Source organism: Tachypleus tridentatus, chromosome 13, assembly GCF_004210375.1.
Source record: "Tachypleus tridentatus isolate NWPU-2018 chromosome 13, ASM421037v1, whole genome shotgun sequence".
Classification (NCBI taxonomy): Eukaryota; Metazoa; Arthropoda; class Merostomata; order Xiphosura; family Limulidae; genus Tachypleus; species Tachypleus tridentatus.
The window spans coordinates 203135122-203160103 of record NC_134837.1 but is presented as its reverse complement, the minus strand read 5'-3'; the positions used below and the strand labels follow the sequence as shown (position 1 = coordinate 203160103).

The 24982-nt window shown below is 32.1% G+C and overlaps 1 protein-coding gene across 8 annotated transcripts in view; it reads right to left on the bottom strand.

Moving 5' to 3' along the window:
• LOC143236834 (protein VAC14 homolog) overlaps window positions 1-24575 on the bottom strand; it is a 35680-nt gene extending 11105 nt beyond the window's left edge. The window contains exons 1-12 of one of the 8 annotated variants that reach the window (XM_076475443.1): window positions 24445-24575; window positions 24236-24342; window positions 21257-21407; window positions 13642-13809; window positions 11955-12017; window positions 10569-10676; window positions 5097-5206; window positions 4870-4976; window positions 3923-4060; window positions 2802-3076; window positions 1649-1714; window positions 410-654 (exon numbers count right to left, since the gene is read on the bottom strand). In XM_076475443.1, the coding sequence (XP_076331558.1) occupies window positions 410-654; window positions 1649-1714; window positions 2802-3076; window positions 3923-4060; window positions 4870-4976; window positions 5097-5206; window positions 10569-10676; window positions 11955-12017; window positions 13642-13809; window positions 21257-21407; window positions 24236-24336 (1532 nt within the window). In that variant the 5' untranslated portion in view covers window positions 24337-24342; window positions 24445-24575. Of the gene's footprint in view, window positions 1-409; window positions 655-1648; window positions 1715-2801; window positions 3077-3922; window positions 4061-4869; window positions 4977-5096; window positions 5207-10568; window positions 10677-11954; window positions 12018-13641; window positions 13810-21256; window positions 21408-24235 lie in introns of all 8 variants that reach the window. The other 7 variants (XM_076475442.1, XM_076475444.1, XM_076475448.1 and 4 more) reach the window with 7 other exon arrangements.
• Between the last annotated feature and the right edge of the window lie 407 nt (window positions 24576-24982).

Genomic DNA, 24982 nt, shown 5'->3' with positions numbered 1-24982 from the left:
AATATTTTGCATATAAAACCTGAAAATTTTCTGATACATAAATATATTTTTAATGTTAAAATGAAAATTAGTTTGCATGTTGAATAGCTAGCATGCAAAAATAAAAAATGGCACAAGAAAAACATTTCTCAACAAAACTTTAAAAAATTTAATATTCTGCATGTGAAAGCCTTGTAATGTTTGCCAATTTTCATTTAAAAGTAGTAAAAATATAACATGTACAAAATGGTTACAAGACTGGTCCCAAGAACCAAGTCCACACTGAAAGAGTTCAGAAAAAGCTCGTTTTCAGCAATAGAACCTCATTAAAACTTTTCCTTGCTATTTCTTTGTTATGTCAGGTAGGACAAAATACACTATTATCATAAAGCTACCTGACAATGTTACAATATAAAGAACTAATACTTACCTGATTATAAAAGAACCTCTATCTTTAAGCAAACCTCGATTCCTACTGAACAGCTCCATCAATGCGACCATAAATTTGGTGAAGTAACATGTCATACTTGGAAAGCTGGGTGCCATTTCCCTAACAGGGGTTGGTACATTCACATTTTCAAGTTGGTTCTGCTGCTTGAGACCAGCTGATGAAGAAGATATTTCTGATAAAACTTCAAGATCCAAAAGTACAACCTGTATAACAAAGAGTAAGGGCTACAAAACAAAGATTTCATTACACTGGTGAACTAACCTGTCGTCAAGTGAAGAAGAGATATTTACATATATTTTATTGAAGAATATTAATTCATGTTCTACTGGAAGAAACAAAAATGATAAGTTATATCTCACTGATACAAATACTGTACATCTAACAACTAGCAAAAGGAAAATTAAACTTTTATCATGGATTTCACCTCTTTCAGTGTGATTACGTTTTGGACTGTGTTTAATACTACTACAAAATACATCAGAACTATGCCAAATATTTATTTCAAATCATAACTATATCCAGTATTTTCAAGAACAAGGCTCTCATGTAAGATTACTGTAACAAGAACTTTTGTTTAAGCTATGTCTAATATAAACCATTGAGGAAATCAGTCACTGAATTTAGTACATTGGTTGTCAGTCAGCTGACTTATGATGCCTGAAACAAAAACAATTGTGGATTTAAAACTTCTTTACTCTAGGCAGTTCAAAAGATTATACCCCAGATTTGAAATATGCAGTATTCTAAAAGTACAGTATACATCACAGAATTTCATTCACTGTCCAATTATAATTTTGTATTGTTAAGAACAGTTGTGTTCTATAGAAGTTGATACAGGAAACTGATAAATAATCATATAAATAGAGTAGATGTCTACAACATACAGTAAAATATCACATTAAATTTGTGTATTTTATCTGCTTATGGTTATCACGTAAAAACTTTCATATTCATTTTCCACTGAAATGTATTTGTAGAACTGTATTAAACAGAACACTGTTTAACCTATACTAACAGAATGATGCCTGACCATTTCAAGAGGATGTTGGGACTGCCAAATGGAAGATTCTCTGATGAAGTCACACATGTAATGTCTGAATTCTAAACAGTTTACTTATGAAATCATGCAGACAGTATTTTAGCTACTTGTCATATTGTTCAGGGTACTTTGAACTAAGTTACAATATCTCAAAATAGCTTCTATGTCAAGAACTTTACCTCATCAGAGGGATCAGACAGAGTTTTCATCAAAACTGGAAAGAGAACTTCGATATGTTTGAACATCTGAAAAAACATACATCAAACAATGATTCAAAATACTTCCAGAAAAAAATGCTACTTGTAAAAAAAGATCACTCACATTAATCTTACACGTCATCACTGTATTCAGTTAACAGATCACTCACATTAATCTTACACGTCATCACTGTATTCAGTTAACAGATCACTCACATTAATCTTACACGTCATCACTGTATTCAGTTAACAGATCGCTCACATTAATCTTACAAGTCATCACTGTATTCAGTTAACAGATTGCTCACATTAATCTTACAAGTCATCACTGTATTCAGTTAACAGATCGCTCACATTAATCTTACAAGTCATCACTGTATTCAGTTAACAGATCGCTCACATTAATCTCGCATACGTCATCACTGTATTCAGTTAACAGATTGCTCACATTAATCTCAAGTCATCACGTATTCATCATTGTATTCAGTTAACAGATCGCTCACATTAATCTCGCACGTCATCACTGTATTCAACTAACAGATTGCTCACATTAATCTTACAAGTCATTACTGTATTCAGTTAACAGATCGCTCACATTAATCTCGCACGTCATCACTGTATTCAACTAACAGATCGCTCACATTAATCTCGCACGTCATCACTGTATTCAACTAACAGATTGCTCACATTAATCTCACACATCGTCACTGTATTCAACTAACAGATTGCTCACATTAATCTCACACATCGTCACTGTATTCAACTAACAGATCGCTCACATTAATCTCGCACGTCATCACTGTATTCAACTAACAGATCGCTCACATTAATCTCACACGTCATCACTGTATTCAACTAAGAAATCACTGACATTAATCTTACATGTCGAGGTCACCTAACAATCCTGCAGTTAATCATTTCTTTTATCTTATTCAATGGACCATTACACTGTTTAACAATAAAGTCACCTAAACATCCTATCATTTCTTAAAATGTGTTCCAATAATTTTCGTATGTATTCTCAGCCTAAAGTGATCTTTTTTGAAATGTTATAACTGAGATTATTACACCATATGATTCCTCACACACTACTTTATTTCGAACTGTAATACATATAGTGTATTCTCACACTTACTTTGTTTGGTATTTTCTGGAGCAAATGAAGAATCCACCGAAGGACAGATATCCTGGTTTGCATGGATTCATGTTCAATTTTATTTGTTAAAACCATAACTAAAGACTTTGAATCTAATCCACTTGGATCTGACAATTTTTCTTCATTTGTAGAGGTGACTTGCAGTTCACCAGTATCACACTTTTCTTTTGACCAAGTGGGCAGGTCACGGTCATCTTCTTCAATTATCAAAGTTGTCAGGCTATTGTTTACTACTTTAGCCATCTCTCTAATATCTATACATCTATTAAGGATATCATTTATAATTTTAACTATTTTTCTAATACACATTAGTGTGGTAAAACACTTTGTAATGTTAGCTTTCCTTCTCATATAACATTAATTGGGCTAACAATACATTTTAATGTTGGCTATTTTTTCTGATATAACATTTATGTGTTGAGACCATTGTTTATAATGTTGGCTATCTTTCTGATACATTGTTTGTGTGCTAAAAAATACTGTTTGTAATGCTAGATATTTTTCCAATGTGTACTTCAATACAGACGTGGTCAATTTGACCAACCACATAACCTCTTTGTACTCACTTAAATTCTTTATAGATTTAACACTTCTAACTTTCAATATAGTGTGTATATTTTCACATAAAATTTGGCAGCCTTTCAGTTTATATTGTGTCTTTCACATACAAAAAATTGTATTTTTTAGTGAAGTATTCTTCATAAAATAGAGATTTGTTCATTAATATATTGAGTATTTGTGATGTATGGTCCATATGCAAAATAATTTTCATGTTAACGTTAAAAATATTTTTCCTCATCCCAAAATCTCAAATTTCCTTCCAAGTATCTATAAAATCTATAAAGCACTCTAAATACATTTCATTTTTGCAGTTCAACATACTTTTAGCCAATTAATAAATTCATAAAATTCCAATTATATCTGAAATGTGAATATTTGCTTATTGTAAGTTAACATTTGTTCTAGAATTAATTTGTCAAAGACATGGATGTTCTTTGCAGATTGTGTGAAAGTCAAGAGGTAACTCAGCTTGGAATCTTTGCAGATACACAGGTAAAAGTTTCAAAAATGTATAAAAAATAAAAATCCTGTAAAGATACTTTTCTTGCTGTCATCATCATGTCCTAAGTTTGGAAGAACAGCCTGAAGAATGCTAGAAACGAATGGAAGAAGTTTTCGTCTGGCAAGATTGATAAAATCTTTCAGCCACATCAGTGCTGTAAACTGGACCAAGTTTGCTGAATACAAACAATAATTAGTATTATAACTAAAAGCAGCACATATGTTAGTCATAAATCTGTGTGTCAAAAACTAAAAGCAGAAAGAAAATAACACAATTATTTGATGTGTAGAACATTGAACACTTTCAACTACAACGAGTTAGTAGCTTGTTGTGTTAACATACTATACGATAAAGCCTAAAAATGTTTATATTCCAACAAAATATAAGGTCTAATGTATCCATTTGCTTCATTTTCCCAAGCAGTACTGATGAGCCTTGAAATGAATAAAATAAGTGTACTACAGAGGAAGTGGTGAACCAAAGAATAGACCGTGGCTCTAAGTCATTCATGAATTATTTTTCCACAGATATTAAATGCTATAATAAAAAACAAACAAAAACAATCACAAATACATCACCAGGTAATCTGCTGAATAATAATTAATTGTGTTAGTAATGTCACATTCTACTTGAACACATAAGTATTCTAGGTTATAAGCATTAAGTAAAAGACAATACATTAATGCCTAAAAATAGGAATGCATGACACCATTTCTGGTGTATGTAGCAAAGATGTCTTTTCTTCTTTGGAATTAGTTATAAAATGTCTATTCTTTCATGAAAATTTAACTGATACTCATAAGAAGACACTAAACCCACATGTCATAAGTAACAGGTAGAGAGAATCGTAAATGCTGGAATACAAAGAAATGTTATGAGAAGGATTCTTTATAAGAGTTGAAAGTAAATAAATTTTAACTTAGCTTAATAAAATCCTAAAATAGACCAAGTTGTAATAACAATTTTAATACAGCTGAAACATACCAGAAGAGCCTGAGTGCTTGGCTAAAATTGATATCATTGCTGTAAAGTCTACTGTCTGTGGATTCTTATTGATGTTTCTGAGGAAGCTTCCAAGCACAGTTTCACACCTACAAGTGTTTACACAATAACTGATAAATATCATATATTTGTGTTTTGTTTAAACTTATATTCTGAGTTAAAACAATTGAGGTTTACACTTTTTACAACATTCTTCAGATTTTTCTTACATTTTCCTGATCTCTGTTGTGTTATCATCCAAAATCTGAAAGAGTCCATCTAAGATCTCTGGAAGAAATATCACCATATCAATGTCAGGGACATCATTCAAAGTAGAAACCTAAGGGGAAAACAATAAGAAGATCTCAGTATATTTTTCAATAATTGTGATTAAAAATACTGCTCATTTATTTTAAAGTTAAAACATATATATGTAAAACTTTATAAACATGAAAAACCATTAAAACCTGGTCTAAGCTTGGTTCTCACACCTTGGATGAAATGAAATTCTCCAACTTTTTCCTGACCATTTGAATTGTTTGTATTGCATCATTCAACTATTACTTAAATGTATAACAACACTCATATATTGTTTGATGAAGACTGTATCTCTAGGAACACTTGACACTCAGTTTATAAAGTTCCAATATCATTAGATATATTGTCTAGAATTACTGATACTTTATCACAACATAAACAATGAAGGTAGTTCACTCACTTGTATATGATGGTGTACAACAACCAAACTAATCACAAAATCATCTGTTAAGCACAAACATACAACAGATAAACTTTCGACAAGTATCAACAAGTACACTTCTCAAAGGTATAAACTTTAGTAAGTATGGTTCTCGTATGCATGTGTTTGTGTTTTCTTATAGCAAAGCCACATCGGGCTATCTGCTGAGCCCACTGAAGGGAATTGAACCCCTGATTTTAGCATTGTAAATCAGTAGACTTACTGCTGTACTAGTGGGGAGCTTTCTCATATGACAATATGTATTAACCCTTTTGCCCCAAGTATATTTTACTGCATATGACACAAAGTTTTAGCATCTTATATTCAAAAGTTTATTAAACCACTTACTGCTTATGTTATATCAATTATATAGCATAAAATCTTAGCTTATAAAATTATATACTGTTAAAGTATGGATTAAGTTCTTAATTCTATAAGAAAACATTAAAATATATCCCAAATTTCCCTAAAGATACTAAATATTGACATTTTCTCTTGTCTTCTATATTTAATCCACCACCTCTTGAAAAAATGATAAACAGTGTTGAGAGAGTTAAAGCAATATTTTCTGATAGGCCCAACATGACCAAGCTCGTTAAGGCATGCGACTTGTAATCCGAGGGTCACAGGTTCAAATCCCCGTCACGCCAAACATGCTCGCCCTTTCAGCCGTGGGGGCATTATAATGTGACGGTCAATCCCACTATTTGTTGGTAAAAGAGTAGCCCAAGAGTTGGTGGTGAGTGGTGATGACTAGCTGCCTTCCCTCTAGTCTTAAACTGCAAAATTAGGGACGGCTAGCACAGATAGCCCTCGAGTAGCTTTGTGCAAAATTCAAAACCAAAAACCAACAAAATAAAATATTTTCTGATATGTCTACATGTACAAAAATCTACATAACATTTAGTCAGTAACATATGCTGCACTAAACTCATACAGTACTGCACAAAAGTGTTATTACAAAGTCACAAATTAGATTTCAGGCTACTTTCAAAGCACAATTGAAGGTAAGTCACAGGTGAAACATTAAAATGTCATTAATTTTCATATTTAGTACAATAGAAACTCAGAGGGAGTGCCTGACTTCAAACTGTTAATATTTTGTGTGTCTCACTTTTGCTTTAGAAACTGCAGACAGTCTTTCAGTCATTGCTGCAACATATTTAAAAAGTGTCATGTCATGTTCTAAGAGACTCCTAGAAAGTTTATTTGGAAGTCACTCTGAGTTATCAAGTTTGTATCTATTAAATCCCAGATCTGCTCAATTAAAGTTAATATCAGGGCTCTGTAGGAGCTACTGCATCGTTTGAATGACTCCAGTAGCTTATTTCTAAGCTAAGTAATTTATGCATACATTGGATGGGTGTTTATGGTCATTATCTTCTTGGTAATATAATCCTTTACAAATAATAAGCAAAGATTTGGGTATATCAGGATGGATCAGTATCTGATGGTATTTGTGCTGGTCCATTATTCCACTTATTTAAGAAACATACCTTGTAGTATCAGCAGAAAAACACCCAAAAACAATCACATTGCCTTCCCCATGCTTCACAGTATGGCACTATACATTAAGGTGTCTTTCACCTTTCTTCCACTTTATGTGCAACCTACACTTCAAACCAAATATTTCAAACTTGGCCTTTTTCATCCATATCATCCTTTTTCAATCATCAACAGTCTAGTTTTTGTACTTTTTAGTAAATTTCAGTCTTCGGCAATATATGGAGATTGAAATAAAGGTTTTTTAGCAGCTCCATGAAGAAACATTCTCATTATATCTTCTTGATACTGTAGATCTGGACACATTTTTGTTATATCGTACACGGTCGTTTATTTCATATTTGAGATCAGTGGTAGTCTTTCTTCTGTTCAAAAAGCTGTATAAATAAAGATACTCAACACCAGTATCATCAAATTTAGGAGTTTTGCTCCTTCCTTTCCTATTTTCAAATTTACCTGTCTTAGTCTCATGATCTAGGGTGTACCTGACAATGTTTAGGGAGCATTTCATGTCTGAAGTGATTCATCAGAGTCTAACTAGCATCATGTACAGCTTTTATGTAAACTTCCTGCTCTACTAACAATTCTCTACACTTTGTGGGCCATGCCATGACAACAAAATGTAATATATAGTGTTAAACATTGTTTTCATTGAAGTTTATTTCTGGAGTGCTATTAAATTGATTTCTTCTAGCATATACCAGTACTATAAGTTAGCTTCTTTCTATATAGTTAAGACACCACATGGAGTACCATGACAGTCATTTCAACCCCTAAATTTGATCAACATGTGCATTTAGGCAGAACCCTTACAATATGCCCTTGATACAAGTCTATGGGAATTCTAAAAAATGCAAGTATTCTCACCCTGGTTCATTCAGCTATCATCAAGGATCAGTGAAGCATTACCTGAGTGTTGAAATTTACATTCTGTAATCATATGGAAGAATTAACCCTATGAAATAGAAAGTATGGCAAAGTATTCTCTTGTCCTAACACTTTTGCACAGTACTGTATTTCTGAATCTATAAAACAACTGCACAAGTTAACAGAATCATCTATTATCCGATTTTTGTAGATGTTTTGAATGCACCAAGATTACCTGTAGAAAGATTATTTAAATCTTTGAATTACTGTAATCTTATAGTTTTCAATCGATCATGTTACTGAAAACATCTCTAGGTTTATGCAAGTTTTTTTCATTCACAAGATTGTGAGAAAATAACTGTGTTGTAACTCATACGTACAGGAGACTTCATATGTTGAATAAAACTTGTTGATAAAACATATTTGCAGTCACAGTATAATATTACATCATTATGATGTACAATCATATTCATATAGTAACAAATGTTAGTCCATTAACACATGGTCAGCGATAGTACACTGGCAAACAGTGATTTACAAGCATAACGAATATGCTCTATGTGAAACTGACCTGTCTTCTTCATATAAACATGTAGTACATTCTCTACAAAATATAATTTTCATCATGCTTATAAATCATTATTTGTCACTTGACTATTTTACCTCCATGTGCTTCTCTAAATGAGTACATTCACATGATATTTACTTTAGATTTACACAAAATGACAAATACTAACATGTTGCCTCTATTTGAATATATGCCACCTTTATACTAATTAACTGAAAACAATACCAACACTATTAATCCAGTTCTTTCAAGCTGTGTATACCCAGTTTTATCCAGTTTCTATTTTTTTCTGTCTTTAGTACCTAGCTTATTGAAATATGTAGGGCTGCCTGCTGTTAGAGTAAAATGTTGAAAAAGTAACATTTTAACAAGTGGTAAAATATAGTGAGTGTTGAAGTTAGCAACTTTTGCAATACAAGTTTTTATTGAATGATGCAAAACTGTGCAGTTCTTACTTATGCATTTCCTATATTAATATGATACTAAATTTGACTAAACCATTACTCTGAGATTCACTTACTATTGCACATAAATGTGAGAAGCAAAACACAGTTGTACAAGTCTCATACTCAACAAGTGAATTTTGGATGCATTACAAAAAGTAAGTTTTTCTATTATACTCTTTGGACATGTGATGACTAAAATGTAAATTATTAGACAAACAGGATGTATTCAGTTACATACTGATACAAATTCAACTGGTTCTATAAAAAGTTACAGATAAAATACAGTACCATATTCAAAAACCACTTAACTGTAACACATTATCAGTTACTGTCAACGACAAATTATATATTTCATTATTTTTAATTCAATTTCTTTAACTTATCTCCAAAATTATTATTAAAATAGAAGTGATCTAAAATGTAGAGTGGCTAGCGTATGTCGGATCGTATGCAGTAATCCAAAACCAAGTTGTGTCAAGAATAGAACCTCCAGCATGTGGAAACAGGAGGGCCAATACCACTTTCACCTCAAATTAAAGAGAATGGAATAATATACTATGCAAACTGAATTATGAAAGGGGCACATGTATATAAATCCACAACCAAACACACATCTGGGAACCTGACACTTGAATGATGATAGGAAGAGATGTACTTATGTGGCAGTTCAAATCAGAATGGCAACCCATGCATAGTGAAAACACCACAAGATGTAGTGTAACATTAAGAACCATTACCCTGGTCAACATCATCCTCAGGATAATGTCATATAGAAGATGGAGTACAACATAACTGTTAACCTGATCAACATCATCCTCTGAATAATGCCATGCAGAAGATGGAGTACAACATGAAGAACCACTACCCTGCTCAACTTTATCCAGGTGGGGATATGACAAGGGATCCCAAGTGAAGGAGTGACCTGCAATGTAATGAATATGCTCCAAAGCAAACACCATTCTCAGGATAGGACTACACAAAGAATGGAGTGCAACAGCAATTTCCAGGTTCAATACATAGAAGTGGATTGCATCCACAAAATATAAGAAGTTTCACCCTTTGGATAGAACTGCACAGAAGCTACATGAAACATCAACCTCTTGGAGAGAGGTGTAATGTAATATTATTCTTACACAATTATTTTTGTTACTTTTGATAATTAATTTCAAATATAAAATAAAAACTCTCCAAAACTCTGTATATTTGTTCTATCTTTGTTAATTTTCATTTAGACATCTTCAAACCTTCTCTACATAAATATGTCAATAACAAATAATACCTACAGTATTGTGTTCCTTCTGTGACTATTTACATGAAAATTGTTTTATTAATGTACTAAAATTCACAAGATCAAATTAATTTATTTAATAGAAGTAGCCTATCTGTAAATAGAAGCAAAATAAAGCCCAATAGCTTATATGATGAGATCTTAACCTATTTAATAGTACAGTTAGTACATGATCTATGTTTAGACAAAGAACTACATTACATTTTACTTCAGTATAATAACACAAGCCAGGCTAATTAAAAGGAAAGAGTTTATGTTTTAGTAAATATGTTAGTGTCTAATAGTTCTTACCCACGATACAATGAACTGTCTGGCAAAAGGGTTCTTAGTGTACATTCTCTCCCTAAGCAATGGGATGAATTTAACCAAGTCAAAAGATGAGCTTTCTGTCACAACATCCTGAGAAAATAAACATACAATGAATTTGTTGCTCTCCAGAAAGAGGTTTTACTTATCAAGATAAACTTCCTTAATAGCCAAAACAAAATGAAATTTTTTTTTTATAAATTTTTCAAATTATTTTATGTAAAAATTCCATTATCTAAATAAACCAGTTTTCTTCTTCATACATATTTACTTCTCACTGTATGCCAAATATAACATCTGTAATCCTATTACTGTCAAAACTAGCAAAATAACCGATTTGATTTTAATTTGAGTCTGTTCGAAAAATTATTTTATTATAAGCCTACAACACACAAAATGATAAAAAAGAACACAAAGAATGGTACATAGACACCTCAGAACAGAAAAGGATGATGCAATGTGAAACTTAGTCTTATCTACAGAACTTGTCCCAAGTAATAAGTTTCTGAACTGCAAATTGTACCAATTACTTTTTAAAAAAGTTTCTTCAAAATTCCATTATAAATACAATAAAAATTTTAAAATATCAGTAGCACAATGATCTGATAGGTAGCTTAGAAGGCAAAAATCTAATGTCACTGTCCCAAAAAGCCATTAGTTTCTAACAGATGTAACATCTACTGCTGCTGTCACAGAAAGGTAAAAACAACACAAGTTTAAACAAGGACATAAAGCCATTAGTTTGTAGCAGATGTAACATCTACTGTTGCTGTCACAGGAAGGTGAAAACAAACATTTTTGTGGGACATAAAAACATTAGCCCGTAGGAAAGGTATACAGACATCTTGTGTTACTGTCGTAGAGGACTGAAACAAATACATAAATGTAGGACATACAAACACTGGCTTGTAACACCAATGTAAAGGTGACAAAGCATGGATCTGGATGAGTGAAAATCTCAAAACATGATAAAAAATAATATATCCAACAGGTGACAGAACATGCAAGAAAGTTGAGTCAAACTTTTAAACAATAATAACATGGTTAGCAAGTGTAAAAGCAAGAATTCAGGAATAGAGATAAATCTATAAAATGATATTAATATGATCATACGATCAGCAAGTAACAAAGTATGAATAATAAACATTAGTAAATACATACAGAGATGGTTCATGAAACTCTTATACAAACAATCATTTAACAAAAATTTAAATATTAAATAAATCATGTTTTAGTGAAAACAATATCTTTAATTGGAGAATTATATAAATACAAGTATTGTAAAAGGTATAAAAATGTTTATAAAATTATCTAACAATTACAACAATGAATAAACGTCATCAATCCTCTACTTTTACAATAAAAAATTACCTTCATAAGACGATCCAAAAGTTCAGAACCATTTTTTACATTCTGGTCAGGATCTGCTGCAAGCTAACAGGAGCAATAAAAATGTAATGGTAAAATACAAACACTTTACCAGCCCTCAAATCTGACATAAACAAAATCTCTTTTTTAGGCAACTTAAAATACAATGTGAAAAAGTTTATCCTCTAAGTGTCTTTTTGTTGCTTTCTGTTTTTGTTCAGAAACCAGTCTTATAGTAAAATGTTTATTCTCTGAAACTACTGTACCTTCTTTCTTTCAAGTGTACTATAAAAAGAAACTATATTTATAAGCACACGAACCAGATTCAAGTAAAGAATACAGTCCAAAGAAACTATATTTATAAACAAATGGAGCAGATTCAAGTCAAGAGTAATGTCCAAAGAAACTATATTTATAAGCAAATGGACCAGATTCAAGTCAAGAGTACTGTCCAAAGAAACTATATTTATAAGCAAATGGACCAGATTCAAGTGAAGAATACTGTCCAAAGAAACTATATTTATAAACAAATGGAGCAGATTCAAGTCAAAAGTACTGTCTAAAGAAACTATATTTATAAGTAAACAGACCAGATTCAAGTCATGAGTACTGTCCAACGAAACTATATTTATAAGCAAACAGACCAGATTCAAGTCAAGAGTACTGTCCAAAGAAACTATATTTATAAGCAAACGGACCAGATTCAAGTCATGAGTACTGTCCAACGAAACTATATTTATATGCAAACAGATCAGTTTCAAGTCAAGAGTACTGTCCAAAGAAACTATGTTTATAAGAAAATGGACTATATTCAAGTCATGTGTACTGTCCCGTGAAACTATTTATAAACAAACAGACCACATTCAAGTGTACTGTAAAGGATAAAACAGATACTGGATAGAAGCTGCCAATATAAGTATTAATATCCTTTTGATTAGGTAAATTTTAAAAAAGGATATAATTGACTAAGGATATATTGCATTAAGAGAATATTTCTTTTCATATGTTATTTCTTATAAAAGTAAAAACAATGCTAACTTCAAGATATTTACTGTGTAGGCAATAAATAAGAAATATTATTATAATTTACCTCACCTAAATGTATGTTATCTATCTGTAAAATTACCCACTGTTCATTTACACATAAAAGCTCCTTCTCTTATAGGAAATACTGACAAAATCAGGTTATATGTTTATCACTCTAAAACAATCACAACTTGGCATGTAGAAACTCTAATTAAAAATAACAATCAAAATATTTTCTCTTTTAAGGAAAATGTAATCAAATCATAACTGCCAGATACACAATCTTCTAACAGAAAGCAGTAAAACAGAAAATGATATTTTGGTTGGATAATATAATCTCATGATACAGTAAAACAGGAAAGGTTTCTGTATGTGAATTGGAAGAGAATTCCATAAACAATAATAAAGCTCAAATGCTACACCACCTGGTGTGGATAGAAACCACAAGATGACAACAAACCTAAATGAAAAACTGTTAAAACTGCAATATAGTGTTTCAGCATATTAAAGTGTGTTTAATATTTTTAAAACTGTTTTAAAAATTATTCCTTTATAAATTACCAACACTAAAAGAAGTCCTCAAAATAACATTCAATGTGATGAAAACCAATTGATAAAATTTTTTATCTGCAGTAAATTGTTTTTTTTTCTTCTCATTTCTTACCTTGCTTAGAGCATCAAAGATGTCATTAAAGAAAGGTAGAACGGAGCCTCGAGCAACTTTGACAACATTGTAAAGAGCTTCTGCTGCATAGTACCGAACCCTACTGTCCATGTCATTAAGGCAGAACATTATAGGTTGAACAAGTTCATCAATGTATTGTGACGTTTCCTGAAATACAACAGTCCTAATGGTAGGTTTGAATACACAAATTGTTTGTTTTTTGTTCAGTACTCATTCATTTCCTAAAAATGCAACTGGCATCAAACTGCTAATTTTTGTGAAATAATAAAAACTGTTAAACCTAAATATTTTTCCATTTAGCCTGATCTTTCTTTTTTCATACTTAAAGCATTTAAATCTTCTAACATTCTACTTTTAAAATTCTAAAATTACTTCAGCTCCAATTTATCTTAAACATTGACTTAACATTTTTTAGTTAGAGCAAAATTAAAATATTCTATTGTCAGAATCAGCAGATACACATAAACCAATGAAATTACCTCTGGTTTAACACTATTGTGATGGGTTACAGATGAAAGGCCATATCATCTCATTTATTGATTTACATTCAAAGTTTTATTGAACTCTTATTTTATGAGGTTATGTCAATAAGTTTAGTATCACATTATGGATTATAATTAAAATTTAAATATTAAAAGAACAAACTTAAATGTCAATTTCTATGTGTCATGTGGTATTCTGAATAGAATATTGATTCAAATTATACGTTTGTGATGTCAAAATACAGCCTATGATTTTATATGAATAAGGAACTTGAGTTACCAATACTGACAAACTAGATTATAAAATAAGAACCTTCTATCTTTTCAATATGCTGAGATATTGCACATGTTCCAAAACACATGAAGTAGTCCTGTCCACCTCTGTCCATTTATTAAAACTTCCTTATGTACAACACATACTTGTAATTCATTTGAATAACCAATCAGAAGCTCAAAATGTCTCTCTTAGTCATTTTGAAATATAATTTGTTCTTTCAATCTAAAATTGACCTTTTAAGTTGAGTCTTTAGTAGTCTTCAAATTTTATACTTTTTAGACTGAAGTACAACTTAATTAATAATACTAATACATTATAGTGGAAGTGTATGGTACTGATATAGTAATTTATAATTTTTGGTTATTTCAAATATAAAACCTAAAAAAAAAATTCATTTCACATTCTCCATGTGTGAAATTTGATAGGCTTAGCAACCTATGGCAAGCAGCAAATGAGTGCAAAGGTCATCACAACTAGAAGAGATAATAGTTTGCTAATTCATTATTTACTGTTTATGTTTCAGGAAAAATAACTTTAAGAACTTATTTGCAAATATTAATAATGTATATACACTTGGTGGCTACTTTATTTGATACACCTATCTAGTACCAGGTAGGACCCCTTTTGTCTCCAGAAAAGACCAAATTGGACAAGGTGCTAAAACATTCCTTATGGATTTTGGTCCATGTTGACTCAATAATATCATGCAGTTCCTACAGATTTATCAGTCACACATTCATGCTGTGAACTTCTCATTCCACCTCATCCTAAAGATGTTTTATTGGATTGAGATCTGTGGACTGTGTGGGCCATTGAAGTACACTGAAGTCACTGTCATGTTCATAGAACCAGCTTATGATGATGCATACTTTATGATATGGTGCATTATCTTGCTGGAAGTAGCCATTGGAAAACAGGTAGACTGTAGCCATAAAGGTATATATAAAGTCAGCAACAAAGCTCAGGTACACCAACATTCAAATGATGCTCAATTGATATTAAGGGGCCTAATATATTCCAAGAAAACATTATCCACACCATTACACCACCCCACTAGCCTGTACCATTGACATAAGGCAGGACTGATCCATGGATTTATGTTGTTTATGCCAAATTCTGACCCTATCATCTGCACATAGCAGCAGAAATTAAGATTCTCCACACCAGACAACATTTTTCCAATCTTCAATTGTTCAGTTTTGGTGATCCCATGCCAAATGTAGCCTCATCTTCCTGTTCTTAGCTGACAGGAGTGGAACCTGGCATGGTCTTCTGCTGCTGTTGCCTATCTGCTTCAAGGTTCAATATGTTATGCATTCAGGGATGCCCTTCTGTACACCACTGTTTTAAAGAATGGTTATTTGAGTATTTGCGACTTTCTTGTCACCTTGAATGAGTTTGGCCATTCTCTTCTGAACTCTTTCATTAACAAAGTGTTTTTAACTTTAGAACTGCTGTTCATTGAATGTTTTTTTGTTTTTTACACTGTGTAAATTCTAGAGAATATAGCACATAACAATCCCACAAAGACAGCAGTTTCTGAGATGCTGGCAACAACAATCATTCCACAGTCAAAGTTGCTTAGATCACACATCTTCCCCATTCTAATATTTGGTCGAACAACTGAGCCTCTTTACCACATCTGCATGCTGTATATGTTGAGTTGCAACCAGACTGTTTAGCTATTTGTGTTAAAGAGCAGGTGTACCTAATAAAGTGGCCTGTGAATGTACACATATATAATGGATTACAAAAAGATATGTAACTGTATTTTATACTAAGACAAAGCTATGACAGGTCACTTTGTAAAGACCAGTTTTATTTTCTTGGATATGGTAATGAGTGCACCTACTCCTTATCAGTGCAACTTCTATAATGTTATCCAGATATAACTGGAAAAATCAATATAATAAAAATTAGTGTACATAAATGTACAATGTTAAGAGTTTAAGCTATTTAGACTAAAAATTTGTGTTTTTATGTTATAATTTAGTCATTATAGAATGAAAAAAGGCATAATTTTTATTTATGGTAAATATTTCTAATTTTTTATGGTGGTTATGAGGTTGAAAGTACAGACCCCATATGGCTAGGGTAGAGAAAATGACACAAAATAGTCTTACTGAAAACAAACATTTCAAATGTATGTAAAAGGTTTGGTAGATTACACCAATGTTTGAGATTTTTTGGGATGAAGAACAGTTTTTTTTAATAACAACATAAAAATCATTTCACACTTAGACTAATAACAAAACACTCAATATTTTCACAAACAAATCTTTGATAACAACACTTCATTAAAAAAGCAGTATTTGATTCAAAGTTTATCTTCTGTTGTACATTACGTGGACACTGCTTATAAGAATTTCCATTATGTGAAGCCCAATTTTCTCATACCAGCAAAGCATTTTCCTCAGTGCTGAATAATATGAAAGCATTTGACCAGATCTGCCAATACTAGACATTCCATTGTTGTAATCTCTAACAATGTTTAGTTTGTTTTTTTAACTCACTGTGATTTATTACATCCACCATCTCTACTTTATGTATGCTGCTTATTATAAGCACCTCTCTTTTATCCTTCCACTTACATGCAACTACTGCATCAGACCTCATTCAACATAATTATCCTTTCTTAAGCTTTTTTTTTCAACATAATTATCTTTTCTTAAGCTTTTTTTCCCCACACAAAGACTTCAGGATTGTCATTACAATTAAACGTAAAAGTCCCACAGACATAGGTAGAGCAGTCTGTCAGCATTTTTGTGAGTGGAACTAAACTGTAGAAGTTATCAGAATATAAAATATGGCCTTTATCTAGATAATCATCCATTATACTAACTACTACTTTAGCTGAACAACTGACTGGTTCTTGATTCATGCAATCTTCCAGAGCAGATCATAATTTTCAGAACAAAGCCTTTAGACTCACATAGCTCATAAAGCTTGACTCTATACTTGTGACATTTATTCTATATTGGTAGAAAATTAGTCTTCCTCTCCAAAGAACCATGAATTCATTGATACACAATTCTCTAAGGGGACAAAGAAATTTCATGATATCATTGAAATACTGTAGCAGAGGGTTTATTTTGGGTATTCTATCTCCATCATCTTTCTCATTATTTACAAATTGAAGGAATCAAAGTAGAAGCTGACAATGATTTCTGCTCATAACAGATTGCTAAAATGGGAACTTATATAGATCATTGATACACTAATAATGCTTTAATGATAGCAAGTTGCAGAAACCCATATGTAGAAACATTCCAATGAAAGTTTCATTTCATTTACATTGGTATCTTTCCACTCATTTAAGCAAGAAGCTCTTCATAGAGGGCATTGTTTATCTATTTCTTGATTTGCATATCGATTGGTTTCTGCAACCAATAAATCCAAAAGCTTTTCATTGAAGAACATTTCTATAAAATCGCTTATTGAATTATCTTGTTGTGTGTGCTTTAGTGCAGAATTTCCAGTGAAATGGAAATCTGGGGGATTTTGTGGGTCACTTGACAAAGGAGTAGACACTGAGGGTCATTGACATTTAGGAGTTCTTGGTTAGTCAGGCTTAGTTTGATTATCTGAGAGTCAAACAGAATAAGATGTACCTTGATCTACATCTTCATCCGAGGTTGTACTACTAGACTCTGAAGTGTAATTTCTGCCCAAAGCTGATACATCATCACGATGAAACTTTGTAGAACAGACAGCAACTGCCTGTTGTGGAAACAAGTGTAGAGGACATTTCAAAAGTTTTCAGCCTTTCATCTATCAAAGAATACTAGTACATCATTGCTTTATTCTTCCAAGCTCTCATTCACAGAATCATTTGTATCATAACTGAACAATTTTTGAATATCTTCTTTATGAGGCCTTTTAGCCATAAATATGGTTATAAAAATTAATAAATAATACAAAATAAAAATCTGACAAAAGAAAAGATCATTAGTCAATGTCAATAGCACATTGTCATCATTTTAGATGTTCTAATGGAAGCTATTGAACACAAGTAGGCCTATGCCTAGTAGATCTGCTGTCTCCTTCTGCACACAGCACTGCCTAGGAATGGCCTATGCATCTGCACTATGCTGGCTTAGGACCTTTGACAGTCTTGGGACCCTAAACAATCATTTAGTTTTCTTTTCCTTCATGTTGGCCCTGTCTAAAGTCACTATGACATTTCTCACATTTGGCAAGTATAAATAAAAATCATTTGAATTTTCATAAGAGGTAACTGATGGTGCATTATTGTGGTTTATCATGTAATAGAAGGCATATTTATACACACATATATAAGCATTAGAAACCTTTGCATGGAGAAATATATGAAAAATCTAATTTGCAGTAACACAATGACTGAACGAGCTGTTATAGCATTTTGTACAATATTAAAACTATTAACTTATTAATTTAATTTCAAATATTTAATAAAATAAATCTTCTGGAATAATTATTAGAAATTATAATTTTAAAAAATGGACACCAAGTTCTTTTCATATCAAGACATGAATCAGCAATGTTTAGATAAGTGACTGAAAACTAATTCACAAAATTATCTTTCTAAAACAGCAATATACAATTTGACTTATTAAATTAATAAGACATGTATAAAACACAAGCAAGAAGTAAGCAGAAAATGAAATACATAATATTGGAAATATAAAGGGAAGTCTGCAAATATTCTGATATTTTTCTGATAAGGGACTAGTGAACAGTTATCACTTAAAGTTTTTCTTTCTTATCCCCCAAAATACTGCAAATGTATTTTTGATAGGTACTTCCCTCCATTCACAATATTAGTTACAATGCCACATTGATTAGTACAAAGGACCAGTGGAAAGGAAGAAGAGACATGCTAATAGCTACTCAAAAGCATCTAAAAGATACTTCCATAGATGAAAGAAGCTGATCAGACGAGGGGAACTGCACCACTTCTGACCAGGTACACTTTTCACCCACCCATAAAGAGTGGCAAAAAAAAACAAAGGCAGAAAAAGGATAAGAGCACATTCTAGCAGGAGAGAATTCAGGAAGGATAAGTGTCCAAACCCTTAAACAGATATACACAAGCCAATCCCACAAAGCAGAAAAGTGGGTAAACAAAAGATGAACCCCATGTGTAGAGTGGCTAGGTCATAACAGACTGTACTCAGTATGTCAACCACATCCCAAATCACACCCATGGAAACTGACATCCACGTGGGTGTAGGATGAGGAACATACCATCTTCAACTCCAGCCCCAAAGACTAAAGAGAATCTATAAAAACACTCCAATCCCAAGGGCATAACATGTTATTTAAGGAATATGTCACTCAAGGAACCAGACATCTGGTATTGAAAGGATTTCTACATAAACAAAATCTACTCCTCCAACAGCAAAACTGACCAGAAACATCTGGTAAGCAATAATATACATGAAGAAAAGTACACAAGGGGTAGCAAAAGGATAGATCCAGAACAACTCCACTTGCTCCTGCTGCAACTCACAACACAGGGAAAACACAATTGAGGGAAGGAGACAGACAACCTTGAATATACCCAAGGACTTATAGTGATTGGTTCACTTTAAATCCAAAACTCAGCTATGAAGTACCAACATCTGCACAGGGGTAGGAGGAGGGCTCCCAACTGAAGAGGTGAACTTGAGTTTGATGTTTCATTCTGTAGCAACTGAATATTACATATTGGAAGAGGTATGTCATCTACATCAAAATACCACCACTATATTTTGCACTAAATGGTACTGTCTTTTTTTGTGTGGAACACATTCAGCATGCCTCCATGGATAAGTACCAGAGAATGAAATATGTATAATGAAAATATGAAAAATGGGCCCTTGAAATGAAAGAAAGCATTAATACAGACTTACCCAGCCTTAGAGTGATACCAAAGCTTGAAGAACAGCTACAGCCAGTACTGTTGACAATGTGGCATGCATCATCAAGGACAACAATGAACTGTGGCACCTTGATAAGAGGGAACAGATAAGAATTGGGAAAAAGAAGGACAGGAAACTGTAACAGGTGCGACACTTAGCTTTGACTGAGACAAACAGGTTAGCAGATGGGAAAGGGTAGACTGTTGTGAACCAATACAATCCAATATTCCAAAGACTTTGGGATTGTATCAGAGATGAAATGTCGTAAAAACTGGACCAATGTCTAAATCTTAAAGATAAGGTGTAGGTAAGTGGACCCTTAATAAAGTACCATCCCAACCCAGAAGGTTCCAACAACAAAGAAACCATGTACGCCAGATCCAAAGACAACGACAAAACAATATGGAGGCAAGGAAGTTATTTGGTTAACATTAAATGATTTTATTATTACCAAAGTGTTTCCTAATTTATCCTTTACCAGAGTAGAGGAACAACAATTGAACATACAGTTTGTGCATTTTATACAATTTTTAAACTATTTAAATAATTTCCTTAACAAAAATATTTAGCATTCTTTGAGCTATTCTCCAAATGTAAAGGTACAGAATTCTACCAAAACTCGGCCATGGCTATTCCATCTCTACCTACTTATATATCACAATCAGTTACCACTCACTACCTGTCTTTAGAGCTAAACCTAAAATTACTGACCAAGAAATGATTTTTTTCTATTAATTTATTAACCTTAGTCTTATTTTAAGCTACTTACTTGATCCCTTGCATAAGGAACATCATACATTTTATATGCTAATTAATGAAATAGTTTATAATGTACAAAAAACACCAATAAATATATTCATCCTTTCATACACTACACTATCTTTGTTCCTTTTTTGCTGTTAAGGTTACTTCTATATCTCTCTAGAAAACAAAGAATTTAAAGGCTGGCTTACTTTTCCAAGAGCTATTGCTATTGCAGCAAGCCCGATCAATCCTCCTTTCTTACTGTTAGCATTAGATGAAAGGGCGAAGTCTTGGCCAAGTACCCAAAGCAGCCGTTTTATCTGGCTTACATTATTGACAGAAGCAAAATCTTTTACCATCCTGTGATTAAACCATTTAATACTTATTGAAATGAAAATAACATTGTTACAAACAAATGTTATGTTATTTTAATATATTTTGAAAATTGCTAGTATTACAAAGAAATTTACATCTTAAATAGATAAAAATAAAACTGATAAAGTATATCACAGATACAGTCTCAAAAATAATATTCTGTTTCACTAAAACAATGTAATAAAAACTAGTAACACATTTTAGCATGGTATATTAATTTCAAATGATTATGAACATTATACCTGCAATCCCAATAAATAAACTTTTTACTTCCCTTCAACTGTTCAGACAACTCATAGCTAGGATTTTCCCCAATAATCTTCAACTGTTAAACCCCTTCATTCTTCTGTATTCCAGAATGAAATCTCTTCTTATGACTTAAATGTTAAGAGTTATGGACTTTCTTGTGAAATTATATAAGAATACAGTTTCTCCCATGCAGAAACAGATTTGCTGATTTTCCCAAATATAGGTTCATACAAGTTATATGTTATGTCACAATCCTATGTAAAAATTGAAATTTTTATGTAATTTTCAGTGTATGTACATTGTATTAGCTTTACTGAGAGATCTACTGTTGGGTCTACTGGTCATTCCTCTTAAAAATATCTGGTAAAAATGTTTAAGTATGTACTGTGTATTGGAAAACAAGAGGTAATCAGCAGTTCTTACAAAACCACAGTTTTAAAACTTTAGACTACGAGTGACAAAGTAAAACATTTGCTTTGCCTATCACTCAAAGATCCAGCCAGATGTGGATATTAGCCACAATTTCAGTGTTCCTTGGTGATGACCAGTTTGAATATAATCATATGCACAGATAGACAGGGGTTCCACTAAGACCAAAATTATGGAGTCAAATAAAAAGTGAACCTTTCTTTTACTAAGGAGTAAAAAATTCATAAATGAGTTAGTGATTTTTAGATGGCAATTACTTTAACATTTGCTACACTCTTAAGATCCAGCTAAAGGTGGATATTTTATCACAGTTTCAACATTGCTTCAATATTTTCAGATGAAAAACCAACCTTCCTTGCCTTCACTGAATTTAAAACTTTTAGTGAGGAAAAAATAAATAAAAGGCTCATAAATGAATTACAGAGATTTCTAGCTGGTAATGACCTGCAGTTTACGGTTACTGTTGAAAAAAAAAATCACTAGTCTAAATCATCAATTAATGTCAACATCACTTAATGTACCAAATTTAGCTGTAATAGCTTCAGGTGGACTTTAACAGGATATTGAAATATTAATAAGAAGAGAAAGTACCAAGTTAAAAAAAATATGAAAATCTGAAGCACCGAGATTTATGTTTTCAGTATTATAGTTTATTTTGAGGAGAAACCCACTCATTATATGAGAAACTTAATGTTATTCACAAACTTTACTGTGTTAATAATTATGCCCATATACAAGGTACCTACTGAGGCTTGTAGGTCTTGCAGCTCAGTTGGAACATTACCAGTCTCAGAAGGCTAGTATAAACTGAAAGTCCTGGGCTAAAACCCTGGTCAGTGTGGAATAATATTTCCTTCAAAACTGTTACAAGTTGTTATTGTTCCTTATATTTTTAAAGGGTTTGTAACAACATTGTTCTGTAAAATAAACAATTGTGGTCATCAACAAACTTTGACTTGCTCAGTAATAACACATCAAGTAATCCAGTGAACTGTTTATTAACACTGAAACGAGTCACATAACAATTAATGTAGATTCATTATGTTGAGAGGTAAGTGTGGGCTTCATGTAGTTTTCATACTGCTTTTAATGAAGTGCCACAACACATTACCTAGGAAAGTTACATTATTAGAGATTGGAGAAGGACTATTAGATCCTTCATGACTCCTACCCCTTTTGGCATGGAGTAAAGTTATTCAATCACCACCTTATAGTGAGGAGCAACTCTGAATGTCCAAATTCAGCAATACCATTCTGCAGAAAGAAATGTCTGAACATGCTTACATAAGGAAGAAAGTGGATGAATCAATTCCATCAAGACCTTTGGTTAGGAGAAGGTAAAAGGTCATTAATGATAGAGTCATCCTTCTTACTAAATGGAATGCATCAGTGGTCAATGCTTAGACTGTTTTCTCTTTTAAATCAATAATATTTATAAAGGTATAATTAATAAAGTTTGTTAATAACATTAAGCTCTTATGTATTGAAAATGTTGATGTGTTATGGAATGGTCTGGATCAATTAGTAAATTAGACAAATGACATCTGATGATAGTAAGTGGAAAATAATTAATGCACCTGGGTTATTATAACTTTGGTCATATTTTTAATATAGAGGACAGAAGGAAAATATACTGGAATAATGATGGATTAGTCACTCAATACTTTAAAGCAATGCTCTGTTGCTAACAGAAAATTCAATACAGTTTTAAGGTGTATTTAAAGATAAACTCATAACAGTTAAAAAATGAAGTATTTATCTCTATACAATTCACCATTGTACATCACTTGGAATATGGAATACAGTTTTGATTCTTCCTTATCCACTAAAAGATGAGTCAGTGAAAAAAGGTTCAGAGAAGGGTTACCACTATAATATACAAGCTATGCTAAGTTAAGACTTACGTCAAAGTTAAGAAAGGTTTTAATTGTGTAGCACTGGTAGTACCAGTAGTAACACTAATAGGTTAACTGATCAATGAGTTAGCATCAGTATTGTTCAAGGCCAATATTTATTTTCTGATTTAAAACTTTAGTTTTATCAAAGGTGAGCATGCCTGTATTTTACGGTCAAAACAATATATAAGATAAGCTATAAAAACCTACGTCTTTAAACCTAACTCGTTAAATACTCACTTCTCTATCTCTATAGCAGCAGCTTTCCTCTTTTCATAAAGTTTGTCATTCAATGCCCTGACACACGCAGCACTCAACGGAGCAAAGTCTTTTTCTGTCATTTTGAACTGAAAAACCTTTTATGTTAGTTGCTTAAAAATTAGATAACTCAGTTGTGATATAAACATGAAATCTAAAATGTATAATAAACTCATATACACACTTTATACCTTGAACCTTCGATCACAAGACAGGGCCTCAGAATTAATACAGTACCAGTACTACAAATTACTTCAGCGCTATATCATGCTTGTACGAAACTAAAAAAAAACTACAAAATATATCACATATAGACATTACTCACAAAATTATTATAATATAAAGAAAAATAAATAAATAATACAAATTCACGACTGAGGTAGGTTATAAGTTTTTGTTGTTGTTTTTTATCTGCAGACAAGCTATTGAAAAATGAAATATATCTTTGAAATCGACAAATCAGCAATGAAAATACACATTGAATTTTAGGATCTGATGTTGAGACTTTCTTAGCAATATTACATCATATCTTTATACGTAAGACAGGTGTTAGTAAGGGCCTAAATAAGACATATTATATTCAGATATTTGTATAAATATAGTTGCGAGTATGACATGCTATATCTTTGTGATGTTATCGAGTTCAAGAACTTAAGAGGTGGCCTGGTGGTTACAGCACTCAATTTTTAATTTGTTTGTCGTGAGTTTATTTTGTTTGTTTATTGTTTA